Source organism: Balaenoptera borealis (genome assembly GCF_965194805.1).
Source record: "Balaenoptera borealis genome assembly, chromosome: 15".
NCBI classification, from domain to species: domain Eukaryota; kingdom Metazoa; phylum Chordata; class Mammalia; order Artiodactyla; family Balaenopteridae; genus Balaenoptera; species Balaenoptera borealis.
Window position 1 is genome coordinate 66,105,561 of NC_138871.1, and position 22,939 is coordinate 66,128,499.

Genomic DNA, 22,939 nt, shown 5'->3' on the forward strand with positions numbered 1-22,939 from the left:
AGCCAAGAAAAGAAAAATTACAAGACTACAATACAAACTTTCCCTTAGACATATTTTAGATGTGTTCCAGGTTTATTTTCTATAGCTATACACAACCCATTTCTTTCACAACGCTCACAAAAACAAAAATTAAATCCTTTAACTTTGTATACCTAGATTCCCATTTACTATTAAGTGCCTCAGACAGTAAATCAGAATAACGACCTTTCCTTATTTGTCTCTGTTAAAATACAAGTGAATGGGTAAGACCACGTAACTACTTCCACTTGGCTAAATATGGACAGTCATACACATTACATCTCTGTGCGTGAGTCTAACTCACTTGTATACTAACTTTTCAATATCAATTTGTAACATCTAAATTAAGCCACTCATCATTCAACCGCGAATGAAATGTCGTCTCAGCCAAACGTAACCTAGCCAGGGCAATTCCAAAACACTCCACCCCAGCCCACCGAGCGTTCACCTCATGCATACTCAAGGTCCCATCCCTGGACCAACGTTTACACCAGCCAGAACTGCTCTCCTCCACTGGTAAGCCTCACACGCGCCTCCGTATCCCAACTTTCAGCTCGCAGTGGTAAAACCAGCAGAGAGGGCCGGAAGTTTCACCTGGTTCGGAACCCAAAGGAATCTATAACTCATACACCGCAGGTGCTGAGTTTCTCGTCCCTGGTGAGTGGAAGGTGGAAGCCCCGAGCTAGGGGACAAGGGCTAGTCTTCCATGGCGTCCTCCGGAGTCCTAAAGTCGTCGACGGAACAGTTCAGGCACCTGGCCCGCCTACTTCCCTCCCCGCCCCCACTCCAGACCCACCCCACCCCCATCCCGGGCGCGAAGCCTGCTGTACATCCCAGCACCTGCGGGTCCCAGGAACAGACACGGATCCACTTCTCTCCACAAGAGGGTAGGGCTTGGATGCCGCCTCGGACGCTCGCCTCTGGCCACCGGCCTCTCACGTCGGGACCAACCCTGCGACCCTGTCGCTTTCTGATCTAACAGAAGGCAGTACCGACACCCTCTCCAGGACCTAGCAGGGGACCTGGGCTTCTCCGGTGCTGAGCTCCTAGGCCTCCTCACCTCTCCCAGAGGACCAACCCACACCGGACGCTCAAAGCCCGAAAGGCAACTCCCACCACTCCCCGCCTCGCCCGTCTTTTCTTCCCAGCTGCCGCCGCTGAAAAAGCCAAGTCCTAAGGTCCTCCTCAATCAGCTTCCGGGCCTCCCTTCACAGCCAGGCCTGAGCCCCCAGCCCTGCCCTCCGCCACCCGCTCCAGTCACGCCGCTTCCCTCCTCCGGAGGCCGAGCCCGGGGCTGGGCGGCTTCCTTCCCCGGCATCCCGGGGCCCGGCTCCTCCCGCGGCCGGCCCGGCCCCCGCCCGGCGTGCGGCACACTCACCGCTGAGCGCCGAGGCCTGCAGGGTGGCCCCCGAGGTGCCGTCGATGACTTTGATGGTCCCGCGACTGGTGACGGCCAGGATGGCGTTGAGCGCCGGGTGATAGGAGAGGCTGTGCAGCCCTTCGGCGTCGCAGCGCATGCAGCCGTCCCGCAGCACCAGCCACTCGGAGACCCCGGCCGCTCCCGCCCCCGCCGCCGAGGAGCAGCCCGGGCCCGAGGCCGCCGCAGCCGCAGCCGCCATCTTCCGGCCTGCGCTCAGCACAATCACACTGGAAGCGGCTCAGTGACAGTCCCGGGAGATGCAGTACCACCGCCAGTCACCATCCGGGGCCAGGGGGCAAGCCGAGCGCGTTAGCCGGAAGTGAGGTCAGGCGCCGGCACACACGCGGGACGTCGGTCGCCCGCCCGGAGGGGCCAAGCTCAGAGGGAGGCTGGCGAGGGAGGCTGGCGAAGGAGGGGGAGAGGGAGAGGGAGAGGGAGAGAGAGAGGCGGGACCCGGGGCGGGATAGGGAGGCGGGCGGGCGGAGCATGCGCGGGAGGGCGAGCGCGTGCCACGCGCCTCTGGTCCCGCCAGCTACGCGTCCGCAACGTCCCAGTTTTTTTTCGAGCCCGGGGAGTGGCCGCAGCCTGCGCCCCGCCCAGCTCCGCTGCTCCGGGCCGTGGCGGGGTTGGTGGGTGGGTGCGTGAAGAGTGGGGGGTTGGGACGTGTATTTCCGCTAGGCGAGGACGCCGGCCGGTGCGACCTGGCCGAGACGCCTTGAGGCCTGTTGCTGCGGTTCCAGCTGCGCCCGGACCGTTCCCAGCAGCGCGGTGCAGCGGTTTGGCTATGGCCCAAAGGAGACCTCAGGTCTGGGCCTCGGCTCAGCAGTTTGAAAAACGTCTAGTCTGGATTTGGAGAAACCGAGCGACTTCCCCAAGCCCACGCATATTACGTTGCCCACCGTCCCATCCCCAAATCTTTCTGTTGAACAGAAGTGCCGGATACGAGGTGCTGGAAGCATATAGTTAAGCTTAGTTTCTTTATCCACATTCTAAACGCAAGACTTGTTAATCGGTGTGTATGGGTGTTGTGGGACTGCAGTTAAGTAAATTTACAAATCCCCCTCTGGAGCATAACAATGCTTTTTTAACTTTTTATTTCAAAATAATTATTATTCAGTTAGTTGCAAATATAGTACAGACTTCTGTGGTCTGTCACCCCAAAACCCGTAAACTCTAACTGTGAGAAAAACATTGGACAAAGCCAAACTGAAGGTCATTCTATAAAATACCTGACCAATACTCCTCAAAGATAGAGAGGTCCTACTTACCCAGAGTCCCCTAACAGTTACATAATTGTAGTACAATATCAAAAGCAGTGATTTGACATACGATGTGTGTATAATTCTATGTCATTTTATCATGTGTAGATTCATGCAGCACAATCAAGGACTATTCTGTGTATTTGGGGAACATTTATCTCGGAAAGCCTAATTTCCTCTTCCTTAAAACCTAATCAAAGTGCTACTGGGAGGCTTGAGAATTATTTGTTAAATGTGTAGAATAGGATCTGACATATAGTAGGTTCTCAATAAAAGTTATGAATGTTAATTACCTTCTCACATTCCTGCAGACGTCCTTCAGGAAATCTTCATGAATTATCCCAAGTACATCTTAAACCTGTTTATTCATATGCAAAGTTGTATTTATATAATCTATATATTCATTCCATTTTAGAATGGCGAATATGCCATTTTTAATCTGATGTTGGGAGGTAACATATAATAAACTGGGAAAAATACCCAAGTATTAAAGTCTAAATGAATATCTGATATTGAGTCACTGTGGCTTCATTTATCTGTGAACTTGGGCAAGTCGCTTATACATTCTGAAAATGTTCCATCAAGAGTCAAATGGAGATGATCAAATTATTTCCCCTACTTTGGCTTGTTATGAGTCTTTGTGAAAGTACTTGTAAACTGTAAAAAATGGAAACACTGGGAGGTTAAATGGCTTGTCCAAGGTCTCACAGCTTGTGAGGAGGGGTATAATAGCAAGCTAGAGTTTGAACTCAGGCAATTTGACTCTAAAACCCATACTCCAAACTTAAGCCTCCTGCTCAAAACTTCAGTGTCTTGAGGTAAATAAAGGAGTGCAAATGATCAAATCTAAATGTAACTGGAGGTATCCTTCCAAAACAGTTTTTTAAGTCAGAGGACTCAAGCTGAAACTATAAAAACTGCCATTTCAAAGATTTTCTCTCTCAAGACCCATTTGGGCCAAACTTTTCCATTAATCTGAAAGGTTGCCCTGAATAGGCCTTTAATACAAATCAAGCCCCCCATCTTGTTGGTAGGGAAAACAAACTAGTAACCTGAACACTAAATTTAAACTTAGTGTACTTTAATGTGCTATATTGAAAAGAATAAAAGGCATAGTTTTTTCTGTTAGACTGTGTTACATTTTTTCATTGGAACAAAAAAATATATATAATTCTTTCTGTGAATTTAGATTTCTTTCACCTGTAAATTAGCTTTCTCCAAAGCTCATTACCCAGAAGATGTCCTGAAATACAACACTTTCATAATCAAAAAATTTTGAGAAAGAAGTCCCTCTATATAGCTCCTCTTGGGAGATTTATCATACATATTAGCATATCAATACTGTTTAACCTCCTTTTATCAACATTTCACAAACTCATATAACCATAGAACCCTGAAAAACCAGTGTTGCAAAGAGCAATCTTTAGTGTAACTTGCTGCTTGTTTTTGTGAGTGTGTATTTTTGTTTGAGCACTGGCTGAGACCTCCAGACTGCAGTGAAGTATTTCAGGACCCAGGGTAAGATTCTTGGAACTGATCATGAAAATGAAATTAGGCAAGACTGGGTGAAGTTTAGCATCAGCTGTGTTGTTAATGTCTTTCTGCTCGAGGAGTTGAGAGCAAATACTCCTGACATTGAAAATGTACTGATTTTCATGGCTATTCTATTTTGAAGCAGTGGCCTTTTGAGGGCCTTCAGCCCAACCATTTTGGGCATAGGAGGTGATCACCTAAAGGAAGTAGAAATTCCCACAGACAATCATTCTGGAAAGAGAAACTTGCTGGAATCAGACATGTGGACTCAAAAAACAGGCCTTATTGATACAGAAAAAGCATTTTGATAAAAATCCAACATCCTATTTGTAGTGAGGTGGATGAACCTAGAGACTGTCATACAGAGTGAAGTAAGTCAGAAAGAGAAAAACAAATACCGTATGCTAACACATATGTAGGGAATCTAAAAAAAAAAAAAATGGTTCTGAAGAACCTAGGGGCAGGACAGGAATAAAGAGGCAAACAGAGAGAATGGACTTGAGGACACGGGGAGGGGGAAGGGTAAGCTGGCATGAAGTGAGAGAGTGGCATGGACATATATACACTACCAAATGTAAAATCGATAGCTAGTGGGAAGCAGCCACATAGCACAGGGAGATCAGCTTAGTGCTTTGTGTCCACCTAGAGGGGTGGGATAGGGAGGGTGGGAGGAAGAAGGAAGAGGGAGGGGATATGGGGATATATGTATATGTATAGCTGATTCACTTTGTTATACAGCAGAAACTAACACCATTGTAAAGCAATTATACTCCAATAAATACGTTAAAAAAAATCAAACATCCATTACAAGGGAAAAAAAAGCCTTTCAGCAAACTAGAGGGAAATTTCCCCAACTTGAAAAAAAAAAGCATCCACAAAAAACCTACAGCTAACACCATACTTAACAGTAAAAGACTGACTGCTTTCCCTCTAAAATCACGGACAAGTCAAGAACATCCACTCTCATCAGTCCTTTTAACACAGTACTGGAAGTTCTGGAACTTAATGGAAGTCACTGCAACAAGGCAAAAAAAAAGAAATAAAAGGCATAGAAAGAGAGCAGAGTTTCTCACCCCCTCCTGCCCCTCTCTTTCCCTTGTGCAGTCACTGGTGATGGGGAACCAGCCTGTAGTAGGAGGAATAGAGGCGAGGTCTAAAAGAGACAAGCTTCCCCGGAACTGCAAGATGATGATTGGCAGAGGAGTAAGCAGGGGCTCTAGCTGAGTGGAGGCCTGTCCGGAGCCACATAGGAACAGAGAGAGAGGTAAAACTGATGCTTGAGCTTACAGAGCAAACACTATACCTGAAGATTCCCCGGTAAGTACTAGGGGGAGTCTGAATGGTTGCCTGAGGTCATGCCATAGGAGCTACAATTGGGGCACATTTATAACATACTCCAGTAAAACCCACAATACACACACGCACACACACACACACACACACACTTAAGCTATATACAAAATTGCATAAAACAAATGCTTGATATAGTAAGGGAATCTGAATTTAGGGAAGGAAAAAAAACTTTGATGACAATAAAGAAATCTTTAAACTTAAAAAAGAAAAAAAAATTAGAAATCAACAGCCTAATACCCAATTAATTAACTTCTCTGCTGAAGTTTACAGGGAGATTTGCTTTGTCCCAAAGCAGAATACAATGAAGTTCTAATGATTTCTAATGGAAAGGCTGATCTCCTAGAAATCCTTTCTATCTGGCCTGATATTGACAGTCAGTATATGTATCACTAAAATTCATTCTAAGGACAAAAAGCACAATGAGATACCACTTCACATTCATTAGGATGGCTACTATAAAAAACAAAACAAAAGAGAACAAAAAACAAAAAAACACAGAAAATAAGTGTTGGCAAGGATGTGTAGAAATTGAAACTCTTATGCACTATTGGTGGGAATGTAAAATGGTACAGCTGCTGTGGAAAATAGTATGGGTGTTCATCCAAGAATTACAATATGATTCAGCAATTCCGCTTTTGGGTACATACTGAAAAGAACTGAAAGCAGGATCTCAAAGACATTTGTACATCCATGTTCATAGCAGTATTATTCCCAATAGCTAAAGTGCAGCAGGAACCCAAAGTTTCCATCAATGACAGATGACTGATGACTGTATAAGAAAAATGAGATATATATCTATATCTATATATGGATATTATTCAGACTTAGAAAGCAAGGAAATTCTGAGTCATGCCACTACACAGATGAAACTTGAGGCCATGATGCTCAGTGAAATAAGGCAATCACATAAAGACAAATACTGTATGATTCCACTTACATGAGGTACTTAGAGTAGTTAAATTCTTAGAGACAGATAGTGGAATGGTGGTTGCAGAGGCTAAAGGCAGGAGGGAATGGGGAGCTGTTTAATGGGTACAGAGTTTTAGTCATGCTAGATGAAGAGCTCTGTGGATTAATGGTGGTGATGGTAGCACAATAATATGAATGTACTTAATGCTTCTGAACTGTGAACTTAAAAATGATTAAGATGGTACCACTACGCACCTATTAGAATGGCTAAAAAATTTTAAACTGACAATAACAAGTGCTGATAAGGATGTGGAGCAACAGGAACTCTCATTCATTGCTAGTAAGAATACAAAATGGTAAAACCACTTTGAAAGACAGTTTGGTAGTTTTCTATAAAGCTAAACATAGTTTAACCATATGAACCAGAAATCACACTCCTAGGTATTTACCCAACTGAGTTGAAAACTTATGTCCACACAAAACCTGTACACAAATATTTATAGTAGCTTTATTCATAATCACCAAAACTTGGAAGCAACTAAGATGCCCTTCAATAGATGCATGGATAAGCAATCTGTGGTACATCTGTACAGTGGATTGTCATTCAGTGATAAAAAGGAATATACGATCAAGCTATGAAAGACATGGAGGAACCATAAGTGCATAAGGCTAAGTGAAAGAAGGCAAACTGAAAAGGCTACCTACTGTATGATTCCAACCATACAACATTATTGAAAAGGAAGAAGTGTGGAGACAGTAAAAAGATCAGTGGTTGCCAGTGGTTAGTAGGAAGGGAGGAGCAATGAATAGGTGGAGGATGGGATTTTTAGGGCAGTGAAACAATTTTGTGTGATTCTATAATGACAGATACATGACATTATGCATTTGTCAAACCCCACAGAATTGTACAACACAAAGAGGGAACTTTAATGTAAACTATGGGCTATGGTTAATAATTATGTAGCAGTATTTGTTTATTTACTATAACAAATATGCCATATTGATGCAAGATGTTAATAATAGGAGAACTGAGTACAGGAGAGCAGTTATATGGGAATTCTCTGTACTGTCTGCTCAGTTTTTCTGATAATCTAAAACTGTTCTAGAAAACTAAAGTTTATTAATTTTTAAAAATGGTCAGAATGGTAAGTTTTATGTTATATGTATTGTACCACAATTTTTTTAATAAAAAATTTACTGTCAGGAGGAAACAGAAGCACAGTCCACATTTGTTTCTCATCGCTGGGAAGGGATAAGAGTCTCCCCAGTTATTCCAGATTCAGTTTCGTTTCACATCAGTGGTATCCTAGTGTCCTGGAAAGAGGCCAGAGCTAGGGCTGTTACAGGATGTGTATATTTGGGATGTGAATATCATGATTTCTAGGAGGGAAATGCAGTCACAGGGAACAATAGCACACTAGCTCCAAATATTGGGTTAGTGCCAAAGATCAGTCTTCATGATGTTAATACATATCTAGAGGGTACTGTTTTTTTAAAAATTACTCGCTGTAGTAATTTGCATAAGCTTACTAGATTGGTGTGAGGTTTTCTGTACTTCAAAAATTGGAGGTAATCATCTTTAAATGTGCCAGTGTTTCTTGCTGTCCTTCTTCTACATGTTTTTACTGTTTTTCTCACTTCTATCTTCATAGTTTTCTTGCCCTTCCTATGAAAAATGTGATACAGTGTAAAGATGAGAAATCAAACAAATTATCTCACATACATGATGCAGTGTTTGGGAGATGTACTGATATGTGCAATTTACTTTGAAATGCATTAACAAAGATAGATTGGGGATGGATGAATAGAGGAATGGATTGAAGTGGATAGATATGGGATAAAGCAAGGATAGTAAAATGTTAATGGTGGAATCTTTTTCACTATGTTTACTATGAAAATTCTATCAACTCTCCTGTATGTTTGAAACTTTTCATAATAAAATATTTTTTAAACTACTTACCAGAATGAAAAAATAAAATTAATCACTTGTAATCCCCCTCCAAAAGAATTCTTTTCCAGTGGAGTTTTGTCACTAGTGACTAAGAGCAAGCTGCTAAAGCTTCCTAACTCAGTCACCTCCTGTGTGAAATTATAAAGCTGGACAAAATCAGCAGTTCCCAAAAGTCATTTTATGTGTTGGCGGCACCAGAGTCATTCTGGAGCCCCACCCTAAACCTATAAAATTAGACTCTCACGGAATCCATATTTTTTAGACAAGTGTCTCATGGGGTACCAACCTGGTTGGTTAGTACCAACCAGGTTTAGAAACCTTTGGACTACAGAGTCTTTTCCCATTCTGAAGTGGGTACCTGTTTATACTAAACCCTTACTAGGAACACATGTTCTTAAATTTTTTAAGGTCCAGGGATCTTATTAAAATATAGATTCTGCGGGTGGGGATCTTAGATTCTGCATTTAACAAGTTCCGGTTCTGAGGCCAATGCCGGTGATGCCTCGACCATATTTTGAGAATCAAAGAGCTAGAAGATCAGAAACAAGAGACAGGGGAACCCCCTATTTTTTCATAGGTTCAATTCTTTTTGGCCAAACCACACTCACAGGAAGTGAAGCATGTTGAACACCTTCCATTTTCTGAATTTGATATAGAATAATCATATGGATAAGCCTAGTGCCTTTTTGGTGTGAGCAGTCATTATTTCTGGAGAAAAGCTCAATGTGGTATTTAACTGAAAGTTTTGGATACCTGATCCACTTACCTTAGACACTTTCAGGCAACGATACAAAAGTTCACCAGGCTGTTCTGGATTAAGGATAGACATCTTCAGGAGCCACAGATATAATAAGGGTAAGCATAGGATTGCAGCCTGAGATTAAAGGAAAAGTCATGGACTGAAAAAACAAACCAAAAAATAGTGGGAACTCACTGGAAGTTGACTAAAGTACCTGGAAAGTTCATTTGCTTTCCTCCTTGCTTTCATATGCTACCTGACTTACCTTTCTAATAATATTTTGTGAACAATTATTGAGAATTTATTATGGTCCAGTCACTGTGTTAGGTATTTATTAAGCACTTACTACAACCTCGCCACTAGTGATAAAGATGAACGAAACAATAGAACAAAGACACAGGTGTCGGAATTCCCTGGCGGTCCAGTGGTTAGGACTCGGTGCTTTCACTGCTGGGGCCCAGGTTCAGTCTCTGGTCAGGGAGCTAAGATCCTGCAAGCCACAGAGCATGGCCAAAAAAAAAAAAAAAACAGATATCATTGCTGCTCCTTGGGGATTACAATTAAGTGAGCTAAAAGACATTGTTATCATCAAAAAAATATGTGATTACAAATGTGATAAGTGTATGAAGGAAAAACTTATAGTGCTATGAAAAAGTGACTAGAGCGTGAAATCAGGCTTTTCAACAAACATGGAAGTCAAGCTGGCATCTAAATCCTGAAGAGGAAATACCAGTTGAAGAGGAAAGTATTCAGGAGTATTTTGGAAAAGAGAATCTTCTGGGCTGTATGAAGGCCCTGGGGCATTTGGCTTTTTCCCACCAGTGTAGCTGGAGCTGAATAGGCCGTGGGAAGAATGGCACAGATGAAGTTCAAGAGGAAGGCAGGGGCCAGCTTATGTCAGAGCTGGTAGGTGTGGGCCACAATAAGAATTTGGGGCTATATATTAAGCGCAAAGGAAAGCCATTTAACAGTGGAGTGACAGGATCTGATTTACCTTTAAAGAGACCACTCTGACTGCTATGTAAAGAGTAAATTTAAAGGTAACAAGCAGGGGGTATTCCCTGGTGGTCCAGTGGTTAGGACTCCACACTTGCACTTTCTCTGCCAAGGGCCTGGGGTTCAATCCCTGGTCCAGGAACTAAGATCCCACAAGCCAGGCTCAACCAGGAAGCAGCACTCACCTTGGGTAAGGCAAAAGGGTAAAGCACTCACCTTGGATGCGAAATTTAAAGAGCTGCCAAAACACTCAGTGATCCAGATTAGTCATACTTTAAAAGCAATATTTTAAAAAATAAAATCTACCAACTATGGCCTACAGTCCAGCTCCCTGTTTTTGTAAATAAATTTCTCTTGGAACCAGGGCTGAGATCAGCTTAAGAAAATACAACAGGATTGTGCAAGTGCAGATCCTGTCTTTACTAAAAATTTTGATGATTTTCCACCATTTTTTTTGCATTTATTTTGATTTTTAAAAATACTTCATTAAAATATGATTTATCACTGAGGTTTTTGACACCCCCATAAGTTTTGCACCTCAGGCGAGTGCCTCACTTGCCTCACCCTACAAGAGTAGAAATAGGAAGACCAATGAGGAGATCATTCACCTATTCATTCAGATTTCACATAAAAAGTCCAAATTGATGGTTTTGCTTAAAAGAATCAGATCTGTCTACCCTGAACCTGCTCTCCCATATGGCAATGGTTCCAACTCAGTAGGTCTATTGTGGGACAAGGAAGTTCCCCTAGAGGCCTGAGGGGCTCCTTGATTGAGAATTACTACTCAGAGGGACAGAGTGAGGGACACCTGGGAAAGCCAGAACTAGCACAAGATCCTCTGACCCAATCTGTCCTCTCATTACACTGTTTCCTTTGAGCATTAATATCAAATTAATAAAATTGTACCTTTCAAGATAAACAACAAGGATTTACTGCATAGCACAAGGAATTATATTCAGTATCTTGTAGTAACCTACAATGGAAAAGAATTGGAAAAAAAAAATATATATATATATATATATCTGAACCCCATGATGTGACATACTACTGGGAAGGACATCACTTTGAAGTTTCTTGCTAAAAATGCATACCTTCAATCTAATCATGAGAAAAATATCAGGCAGATCCAAACTAAGGGACGTTCTACAAAAGAACTGTACTCTTCACAATTTTAGTACTCTCCAAAAGTTTCAAGGTCATGAGGACAAGGAAAGACTGAGGAACTGTCACAGGCTGGAGGAGATTTAAGGAGACACGAGGACAAGATGCAATGTGGGATCCTGGATTGGGTCCTGGAACAGAAAATAGATACTGATGGAAAAGCTGATGGAATCCAAATAAAGTCTGTCATTTAGTTAATAGTATTGTACTGATGTTAATTTCCTGGTTTTGATAAATGTACTATGGTTATGCAAGATGTTAACATTAGGGAAAACTGGGTGATAGGTACTCAGGAACTCTCTGTATTATTTTTGCAACTTTAGCGTGTCTAAATTACTTCAAAATAAAAAGTTAACACACACACACACACACACCCCTTAAAGGCTGCTTTAGATTGATTGAGGCCCTCTGGAATGGACTGAGAGGCAAAGAGAGAGCCAAACTGCTTTGCTCAAGAAATTCACAGGACTTTGGGGAGTGACACTAGAGGACAGGGGAGAATGTCAAAAAGGAGACAAGTCCCCAACTACAAGGCTCTTTGTGGAGAGGCAGTCATGAGGAGGGAGTGGCTGAGGGACTTTTAAGAACAGCATCCAAGCTGAGGCTCTTTGTTGGGCCATAATGGGCTACCACGTCCCCCTTGAGTAAAAGTGTGCTCCGTGAAGGCTTGTGGTTGTACTTTGGGAACTGAATGAGTCGGGAGGATGCACAGCAGTAACACAGGACAACAAAGGGACAACACTGTGTGGGAGGTAAAATGGCAGAGAAAAAAAAGTCAGCAGAAGCAAGAACCCAAAGACAGAGTCAAATAGGAAATATGTGGGTACCATAAGAATTTCCAGAGGTTTTGAAGGAATACTGGGTTTCCCAGGATATTGTGCTTCTGGACTATTTTACTTAAAGCTTATTTTATTTTACACTTTGTCTTTAAAAATTCATTCCCTCTCCCTCTCCCTCTTCCTTAACCATCCCACCTTCCCCACCTCCTTCTGTCTTCTGTTTGCCTGGCTTTTCCTCCTCTTCCACTAACAGTTAACCACCATTGTTAGTTTTGTAAGTACCATTCTAGAAATTTTAAATATTTATTATTGAATATGAGTATATGTTGTCTTTCTTTTTACTCTTATACAATTAGAAGCATACTATACATAATTATCTGCACCTTGCTTCTTTTCTTCAGGATATTTCTAGAAAATCTTTCCATATCAGTTCATAAACAGCTTCCTCATTCTTCTATACAACTAACAGTAAGCCATTGATTCTATGCATCATAATGTTTTTAACCAGACCCTCTTGCTAGATATTATGGTGATTCTAGTGAAATTGCTAGGTGAAATGTACATGTATTATTTATCTCGATAGATACTGCTAAACTGTCCCACAAAAGGGAATTTTACTTAACTAATTTTACTTAATTTTAAAGGACCAGTTGATCATAGTAAATTGGAGTCTTAAGGGACAAAGATGCAAGTAAAACCTGGTTTTCACAAGGTCCTAATGAAAGTCCTAGAGGATCTACCATAGGGTGACCCAAACCTAAGCACATTAGGGCTACCCTCCTCTGCAGAACTGTCTCAGTGCTTCCGGGTCTTCCTCATCATTTCTAGTCCATGTTCTTCATTAAATAATGAAAATACCAGCAATTCCACATCTAGGAATGTCTTATGGATATGCCTGCAGACTTGTGAAGTGGCATGTGTACAAGATTACTTCTCAAAGCATTATTTGTAATAGCAAAAGAAGCAAGCAATCAATGCATCCATCAGTAGGGGACTGGTTAAATAAATAATGGTTAAAAATCATACAATGGAACACTAGGTATCTGTAAATAAGAATGGAGAGGCTCTTTTTGTGGTGATATAGCATAATCTCCAAGATCTATTGGGAAGTGAAAAAAATACAGTGCAGACCAAGGCGTATAAAGGCCACCACTGTGGGAGGGACGAATACGATACACATATATGCTTGTATTTGCATTAAATATCTCTGGAAGCATACATACGATTGTTTACTTCTAAGGAGAATAACTGAGTAGCTGAGGGACAGCCTTGTGAACCTTTCAAATGTTGAACCATATGGATGCAATACCTATTCACAAAATAAAATTAAACTGTCAAATAATCTTTTTAAATTTATTTTATTAAATAAATAAATATTAAATAAAATTTTATTTATTTATTTATTTATTTATTTTTGGCTGCGTTGGGTCTTTGTTGCTGTGTGCGGGCTTTCTCTAGTTGCGGCAAGCGGGGCCTACTCTTTGTTGCAGTGCGCAGGCTTCTCATTGCGGTGGCTTCTCTTGTTGCGGAGCATGGGCTCTAGGTGCACGGGCTTCAGGAGTTGTGGCATGCGGGCTCAGTAGTTGTGGCTCGCGGGCTCTAGAGCACAGGCTCAGTACTTGTGGCACACGGGCTTAGTTGCTCTGCGACATGTGGGATCTTCCCGGACCACGGCTCGAACCTGTGTCCCCTGCATTGGCAGGCGGATTCTTAACTACTGTGCCACTAGGGAAGTCCCACAAATAATTTTTTGGAAAGGAGAAAAGATTGACCAATAAGGCCATAGTGATTGTAAACACCATAGAGAAATGTTTGAGCTTACATTCAGCACCCCTGCACAGCACCTGGCCTCTAGCTGACACCCTGAGTGGTCCTTCCTGTTTCTGCTCAGTGTACTTCCTTGCACCTTAAAGTTGATGTGTCATTTTAGTGGATAATGTGGATTGGTTCACTCAGCCTGCATTGTACCCTCACTCCAGCCTGCATTGTACCTCCCCGGACTGGAGAGGCTAGAATACTAAAATCTACGGTCTGGCTCCTTTGCAGGTACAGCTCTGGATGTGAATTAGCTTCCACCAATTCAACACATTCGAGTGAGATTTGGAAGGCAAAAGTGAGGTAGACGCTATTTTCCTGTTCCTCTTGTGTATTTTCTTGCTTCAGGTGAGGTCACGGGAAAGTGGGGTTTTCTTTTTTTTACAGTAGCACCTTCGGTGTTCCTTCTATAGCTTCCTGGGGTTTAGGGTGCAGTTACTGTGGCAATAGGAGTCATGTTGGATTCCTGAACCCTGGAATGTATACGTGATGTTGGGGTCTTGTATTCGATAATTCAAAGTAGTGGCCTCAGAAGGCAGTTCCCTGGTGAGTCAGTTTGGTATTGTTTTAGGACTCATTACTGAAGTCCCAGCCTAGAACCTGCTCCTTCAGCCCTTTCAAAGATTTTCTAAGCACATAAATCTGCATAATAAATCCCTTCATGCTTAAAATGCTTCCAATGGTTTCTGTTTCCTGCGCTGAACCCTAGCTGGTACAATCAATAAGATTTCAGAGAATAATAATATACTGAAATGTTCTGCCCAGACCTTCACGTTCCAATCCAGGTTTTCTAATTACCCCCACTCCAGGGTCCTTCACTGTGATTCCAACCTTGACCCCATGCTGATAAGATATACAGAGCTCAAAATCAGTAGCCATCTGACTTTGCTACTTATCCTGATCCGACATTTGTTCCAAGTTTCTCACCATTTGGCATAATCTCCCCTCTGGAGCTGAGATTCTACACTTGTGACTCAGTTTCTGATTTTTGCCTAACACCCTGGAAGCTGAGTTCCTAAATAGATGGTTAGAACACTGTCTGGATCCCTGATCCCTGCAAGCACTTCAGGCTGGAGACCAACTCGAAGAGACAGGACTCAACCAGCATGGCTGTACAGGTGGTTAAAATACTGAAACAACCACTCTCCTGGATACCCCAGTGCTTCCTCACACTTCCCCTCCCACCTGGGGGCCACATGGACCCTCCCTACAATGCATCCACTAAAGATTAATGCTCTATCCAGCAGAGTCCTCAAGGCACGGGTTCCAGAGCCATGGTCAGGCTCAATTCTGATTAGTCCTTGACTGTTCCCTATTGGTGGTCAAATACTTGAGGAGCATTTCTGTATGCAGGTCTGTAGTGTCTTTGCTGATTGGGTGACCTCTTTACCTCTATTATTTATTTGCAGCTAGGAAACTTGCCTCCTATTTATTCCATGAATCTTTACTGTTCCATCTCTTGGTTTTAGATTCTAGTTTCCACTGATGTCCAAGACTTTTATATTATCCATTATATCTTCTGACAGATCTCTTAACTAGCTCATGTCTTACTGTAGAAAAGACTCCTGGGATTATGGATCCCTTTTAAAAGCCTCAATCTTTACCTGCCTTTAGTCCCAGCTTCCTGAATCCATCCTGTTCTAAACTATATTTACAAGAAAACATTAACATTCTAAGAAACAGTATTTTAAAAACACTTTAAACATTAAAATATGCTTAAATTCTTTAGGCTAAACAAAATTTTATCTCATGACCATTATTAAAAAATAAAATCTGTGGTTATTATTTAGGTCTTCTCTTTATATAGTGACAATAATTGTGTCCACACACTTAAATTGAGTTAATCTATGTTATTGGAAAATACTGTTAAAATCAAGACAGTCTGACAAAATTAGTCAAACTCACACTCGATTTGGCAAATTTTATGTTGCAAAATACATATTAGGTTTTTCCATATTATTTAGATTATTTCACCAAACAGAGAACCAATGATTGCACCATACAGAGAACCAATGATTGCTCCAAGTTATAGAATTCATAATACACCTACCTTTTAAAGAAGGATATTTGTGCTTCTCTTGTAAGGAATCTAAGAAAGAAGTTGGAAGGTAAGTTCAAAAGAAAGAACATTTAAAGTAGAAGAAATTCAAATGGGTGCATATCACTTATTTTTTTCAGAAAAGAGAACCAAGAAAATGTCCTAAATTAGAAAACAAGAAATCCTTGTGAAAATCTATTGACGTATGCCAGCAAAACAAGGGCAAAAATCAAGAACAATGAAGACATGGGATACAAGAAGACAGCAACCAATCAAAAGTCCAGTGAAGAACAATGCCAAGATGTGGCAGAGCTGGAAACAACCTGTCTCCATAGGACGTAAGTCAGTGGGCCCCAAGGAGCATGTATTCAAGAATGAGAACAGAATGCCTTTCATGCTGTAGATGGATAAAGGAGGTACATAGTTCCTCTTTCAGTAGGGAAAAAGAAAGGCAATTAAAATTTGTAGGAAAAACAAAAATTCACAAGAAAGCCACAGTGCAGATATGAAGCAAACTAAAATGTGGCTTGATTTGAACAGTTGATGGTATTTAAGGAAAGGGACATTCTCTTAGGTGGCAGAGGGGTCAAAAAGTGGACTCATGAAGGAGGAAATGTCCTGGCATAGCACCTGCCGCTGCACTGAGTAATATTTACATAGTGATAATAAAGCAAATGTTGCTTACTGCCGTTCAAAGTTTAGAATCAGTTATAGACAAAACACTGCATATTTATTTATAGCTACAGAACAGAGTGTAGTTGTCATTAACCCTGATGTCATAAAATTAAAAGACAGAAAGCAAAAGTGAAGCTGACAGAGGTTGGGTGAAAGAACAGGAGGAGAAAAGGAAAGGAGGGTGTGATAATGGCTTCATCTTACAGGGGAGACAAAGCTATTATTAAAAAAAAAGCTGATGAGGGACTTCCCTGGTGGTCCAGTGGCTAAGACTCCATGCTCCCAATGCATGGGGCCCAGGTTCGATCCCTGGCCGGGGAACTAGATCCCACATGCCGCAACTAAGAAGTTCGCATGCCGCAACTAAAGATCCAGCGTGCCACAACTAAGAGATCCTGCCTGCCGCAACTAAGACCTGACACAGCTAAATAAATAAATAAATAAATATATATATATATATATATATATATATATATATATATATATATATTTTTTTTTTTTTTTTTTTTTAAAGCTGATGGGGACTTCCCTGGTGGTGCTGTGGTTAAGAATCCACCTGCCAATGCAGGGAACACGGGTTCGAGCCCTGGTCTGGGAAGATCCCACATGCTGCAGAGCAACTAAGCCCGTGTGCCACAGCTACCAAGCCCGGGCTCTAGAGCCCATAAGCCACAACTACTGAGCCCACACGCTGCAACTACTGAAGCCTGCACGCTCTAGGGCCCACATGCTGCAACTACTGATCCCACGTGCTGCAGTTACTGAAGCCTGCGTGCCTACAGCCTGTGCTCTGCAACAAAAGAAGCCACCGCAATGAGAAGCCCGCGCACCGCAACGAAGAGTAGCCCCCACTCACCACAACTAGCGAAAGCCTGCGCAGCAACGAAGACCTAACACAGACAAAAAAAAAAAAAAAAAAAAGCTGATGAACAGGAAATAGGAGTTTATCTTAAGTTATAAAGACTTCCAATAGAATAAAGTTATATTAGAGATAATATAACTACTAAAAATGGAGAGAAGGGAGAGTAGCTTAAGTAAAGTCCCTACCTTTCAAAGGTAGGAATAAATGTCTACAATTGATACATCAAGAAGTATTAACATAGGAATATTATTCAGAGTTATAAAGATGACTACCTGGAAAACAAAACGAGTTGCCCCAGAGAAGCAGAACTGGGATGAATGGAGAAGGAATGGCAGGGGGGCTGTGGCATTTCAAGTCCCCTGGACTGGCTAATTTTTCTTTACTAAATAGCGTTAGAGATTTGCACAGCGTGTGAACCCTTGCAGGGCTGAATTCTTATCCATGTTTTTAATATCATTTGAACTTTTTTTGTTTTTAATGAGATTTCCTAATCAATATCTTCATTACATTTAAAATTCTTTCATAATACTAGAAGCTACACAAATTGGTTCTCTTTCAATCTCTAACGAATATTGGCTTTTCTACAATTTCCTATAACCTAGTTTATGTATAATCGTGTATAGAAATCTCTCCTTTGCTATTTTATGAGACAAGGGTGGGATATTTATGAAGCAGGTGTAATGAAGTTCTGATCTAGTTTTAGTGCCTACAAAAATGAAGGGAAAATCATAAAAATACTCATAGAATAGATTGAGTAAACAAATATATATCAAGTACATATTACCTACCAGGCACAAGGCTAGCTCATAATATCCTATATCAAGACAGGACTGGAAGCATTATTCCATCCCTAGTAGCACTTTACCTGAAATTTTAGAAAATGTGTTCATTTAGTGCAGGATTTCTCAACCTTGGCACAATTGACACGTTGGACCACGTAATTCTTTGTTGTTGAAGGTCTGTCCTGTGCCTTATAGGATATTTAGCGGCATCCCTGGTTTCTACCACTAGATGCCAGTAATATGCCCTCCCCTCTCCCCTGCTCCCAGCAGTGACAACCAAAACTGTCCCCAGACTTTGTACCTGGTTGAGAATCATTGGGTGTGATCATATTTTCAAAGATCTAAAATTTATTTAATTTTAGAGATACTATTACTGTGCCAACATTGCTTATTTCTTTTGTGATGAATTTGTCTTGCATACCGATGAACGTTCGATTTGAGAAATATAAGCCACAGTGGCCTCCGATTCTTAGATGAGATAAATGGAATCTTTTAGCACTGCAGTTGAGCGGCATTTTCAACTAACTTATGAATAGCAGAACAAATATGATTCGCTATTTTTAGCTTAGGGAGTCTATCTTAAACCATACATGGCTGGTAAAAATGTGAAATCTAAGCTTTTAGGATTTCTCTTGAGTTAACCAGATGGCATGCTTATGATCTGCCTACAAAATCTTTCCATTCTTTTCAAATAAAAAGCTATTTTTCACTTTCCACTTTAAGATCATATGCTTTTAGATTCTTTCCAAGTGAGAAAAAAAAGTCCAGGCTACATTAGACACTAAAGTAAACCATCACAAGTCCTGAGATTCCTGGGACTTCTTAATTTAGGAAAATGTCACCTACCTTCATGTTCTTTACCCTTACCTTCTTATATCTTCATGTAACCTAAGCTTCTAATCTATCCTTACAGTAACAGCAAACACATGTACATTCCTTATTTGCCAGGCCTCATTCTAAGCTCCTTCACATTTAAATTGTTTTCCACTTTATTGAGGTATAACTGATATACAAAAAACTGCACATATTTAAAGTATACAATTTGATAAGTTTGCACATATGCATACAACTGTGAAACCATCAGCACAATCAAGGCAATAAACATATCTATCAAAATAAAATGTTTTATTTTGACTTAATTTCAGACAGAAAAATTACAAGAACAGTACAAAGAGCTCCTGAACATATTTCACTCAGATTCACCAGTTGTTAGCCCTTTACTACATTTGCTTCTCCCTCCCCCCGCCGCCCCGTGTGTGTGTCTATAGTATGTAACTTTTTTCTGAACCATTTAAGTAAGTTACATTATGCCATTTTTACCTCTAAATACCTCTGTGTAGTGTTTTTCCTAAAATCAAAGAAATTGACATAATTATGATACTATCATCTAATCTACATTCAGATTTCACCATTTGTCCTAAAAATGTCCTTTAAATCAGAGAAAAATCCAAGATGAATTTGCGCATTCAATTGTCATGGCTCTTTATCATCCTTTAGTCTGGCACAGTTTCTCAGTCTTTCTTTGCAGTAAATGACATTGACATTTTTGACGAGTACAGGCCACTCATGTTGTAGACTGTTCCTCAGTTTGGATTTGTGTGATAGTTCATGATTAGATTCAGGCTATGCCATGTGGCAGGCACACCACAGAAGTGATGGTGAGTTCTTTTCAGTGCTTCAAAAGACATATGATATTGGTTTTTCCAAATATTAGTGATACTGTCTTTGACATTGGTTAAGGTGTTATCAGCCAGGTTTCTCCGTCAAATTATTAGTTTACCCTTTGTAGTTAATAGGTATCTTGTAGAGAGATACTTTAAGACTATGTAAATATTCTGTTATCCTCAAACTTTCACCCACTAGTTTTAGCACCCGTAATTTTACTATTATGGTTGCCAAATAATGATTTCTAATTTTTCATTTCTTCTACATGGCTTTCCTTTTTACTTTAAAAATGAACTTTTTTTCCCTATCTGTCTACCTATGTATCTACCTGTCTGTCTGTCTAGTTCCATCATTGTGGTCCTGCTCTTTACTCAATAGGTTATATTCCTTTGCTTTCATTTTTTATCTTGATGTTCAAATTGTTACAGATTTGCTCAATAGAGCTCCTTCGAACAGGCTTCTGTAATTGACATAGCTCAAAAAGATGTTCCAGGTTCATCTTGTATTTTCTCTGTCCCAGTCCTGGAATCAAGCGTTTCTTCAAGGAGTCTTGGTTCTTTTTAATGGAGAATGGGATTTCAAAGCCAGCATCTGGATGCTGTGTGCTTGCTGCTACTAGGCTCAATGAACAGACAAATGGGAAATAGATGTATTTATAGGCATTTATACCTACATATTTGTGTGTATATACATACATGCATACATATACATATAAAGGAATACCTCATCTTACTGCGCTTCACAGATACTGCATTTTTTACAAATTCAAAGTCTGTGGCAACCCTGCATCAAGCAAGTCTATCACCGCAGCATTTTTCCAACAGCATCTGTTCATGTCTCTGTGTCACATTTTGGTAATTCTTGCAATATTTCAAACTTTTTCATTATTATTATATTTGTTATGGTGATCTTTGATGTTACTATTGCAAAAAGACTACGATTCGCTGAAGACTCAAATGATGGTTAGCATTTTTTAGCAATAAATTTTTTTTTTGTTTGGCCGTGTTGTGTGGCATGCGGGATCCCCGACCAGGGATTGAACCCATGCCCGCTGCAGTGGAAGCATGGAGTCTTAACCACTGGACCGCCAGGGAAGTCCCAGCAATAAACTATGTATATTGTTTTTTAGACATAATGCTATTGCACACTTAATACACTACAGTATAGTGTAAACATAACTTTTACATGCACTGGAAAACCAAAAAACTAGCGTGACTCTCGTTATTGCAATACTTCCTTTATTGTGGTGGTCTGGAACCGAACCCGCATATCTCCAAGGTATTTCTGTATTAACATTTACTCATCATTACTATCCTATGAAATATCTACCACTTTTACTATTATTTTCATCTTACAATTGAAGAAACTGAGGCACAGAAGACGTTAAATAACTTGCTAAAGGTCTCCCAGTCAAATGATAAGCCTGAGATCGGAACCTGGGCAGTCTGGCTGCAGGCTTACCCTCTTAGCATGACTTTTTTTTTTTTTTAACAACTTTATTGGAATATAATTGCTTTACAATGGTGTGTTAGTTTCTGCTTTATAACAAAGTGAATCAGCTTTATAACAAAGTGAATCAGCTATACATATACATATATCCCCATATCTCCTCCCTCTTGCATCTCCCTCCCACCCTCCCTATCCCACCCCTCTAGGTGGTCACAAAGCACTGAGCTGATCTCCCTGTGCTATGCGGCTGCTTCCCACTAGCTAGCTATTTTACATTTGGTAGTGTATATATGTCCATGCCACTCTCTCACTTCATCCCAGCTTACCCTTCCCCTTCCCCATGTCCTCAAGTCCATCATCTATGTCTACGTCTTTATTCCTGTCCTTAGCGTGACTATTTAAAGATAAAATTATTTCCAGGGTTGAGAAGGAAGTTTATCCAATATGATCTAAAATTTTTTATTGAGTTCTTTGACTTTAATGTCATATCCCGTTTTCTACTTGGGGAAGAGGTAGGGAATGTACTGCTACCTGGGAATCAAATCCAAGCGAGACGACACACAATTCCTTCTTCACTCAGAAAACTAAAGGTTTGCAACTGCACCAAACTTGCTATGCCTGGTTCTCTCTTTCTTAAGGCTGAGTCTAACCCTCTGAGGATTTTCAGGCTGTGGTGGAAACAGGCTTCTGGTGAGCCTGCCCATCTATCCAGGGTATGTGATCAGACTTCACCTCAGGCTAAGCTGAGGCTCCATTTCCTGCTGCTTATTCACACTTCAAAGTACTCAGGCAAAGCAAGAAATTTAGTGTGTTTTTTTAAGTGGAGGATGAATAGGATTGTGGATTTTTTGATAAGGTCAAAGGATATTTATTACTTTAAAAGTAATCAAGAAATACCTCATGGTGGGATATTGGAAAGTTTTTAATACCTATCCAGAGAGTTCTTGCCTAGCTCATGACTCTGTTGCTCTGAAGGAAGCAAAAATTTTAACAATGACTTGTAAGACAAATTTAATTCTGACCAGGAGGGTAGACTTTGCCATGACACCAGTGTGAATTTATCCCTGGAAGATTTTGTAAGAGCAAAAAGAAGAAGGTTGAATATAAATTAGACATATACCTTATGTCTAATTTTGTGAGTGATATCATGAAAATTTAAAAAATTCATCATGTGACACCAAGGCCAGTGATTCTTGAAGGAAATACAAAGGGATAGGGAAGCTAAATGATATTCTAACAATATAAGCACCAGTGATTCCACTGAGTAAGAAGGAGGGTGTTTAAAGCAACCAAAGTGCCATGAATGGAGCTCTCAGATGAACTCAGACAAACCCAAAAGATCACGGATGAATAAAAAACATAAGAACTCTAAGGATAGTGTGGTAGGGTAGCCACACCACAAATTATCTCTGTATAGACTTATACATACGTGGAAACTTGATACACTGCAGATTAGTGGGATATGTTGAATTATTTACTAACTGTTGCTTGGACAATTGATTATCTATATGGAAAATAATACAATCCGTTCCTAT

At 40.7% G+C, this 22,939-nt stretch overlaps 1 protein-coding gene across 1 annotated transcript in view; it reads right to left on the bottom strand.

Annotated features, from left to right (window-relative positions):
* The window catches only part of BIRC6 (baculoviral IAP repeat containing 6), a 299,805-nt gene that overhangs the window by 264,028 nt on the left and 12,838 nt on the right, over window positions 1–22,939 (bottom strand). The window contains 2 exon segments of the mRNA XM_082356671.1: window positions 1,397–1,666; window positions 1,669–9,672. Coding sequence (XP_082212797.1) covers window positions 1,397–1,666; window positions 1,669–1,720 — 322 coding nt within the window. The 5' untranslated portion in view covers window positions 1,721–9,672.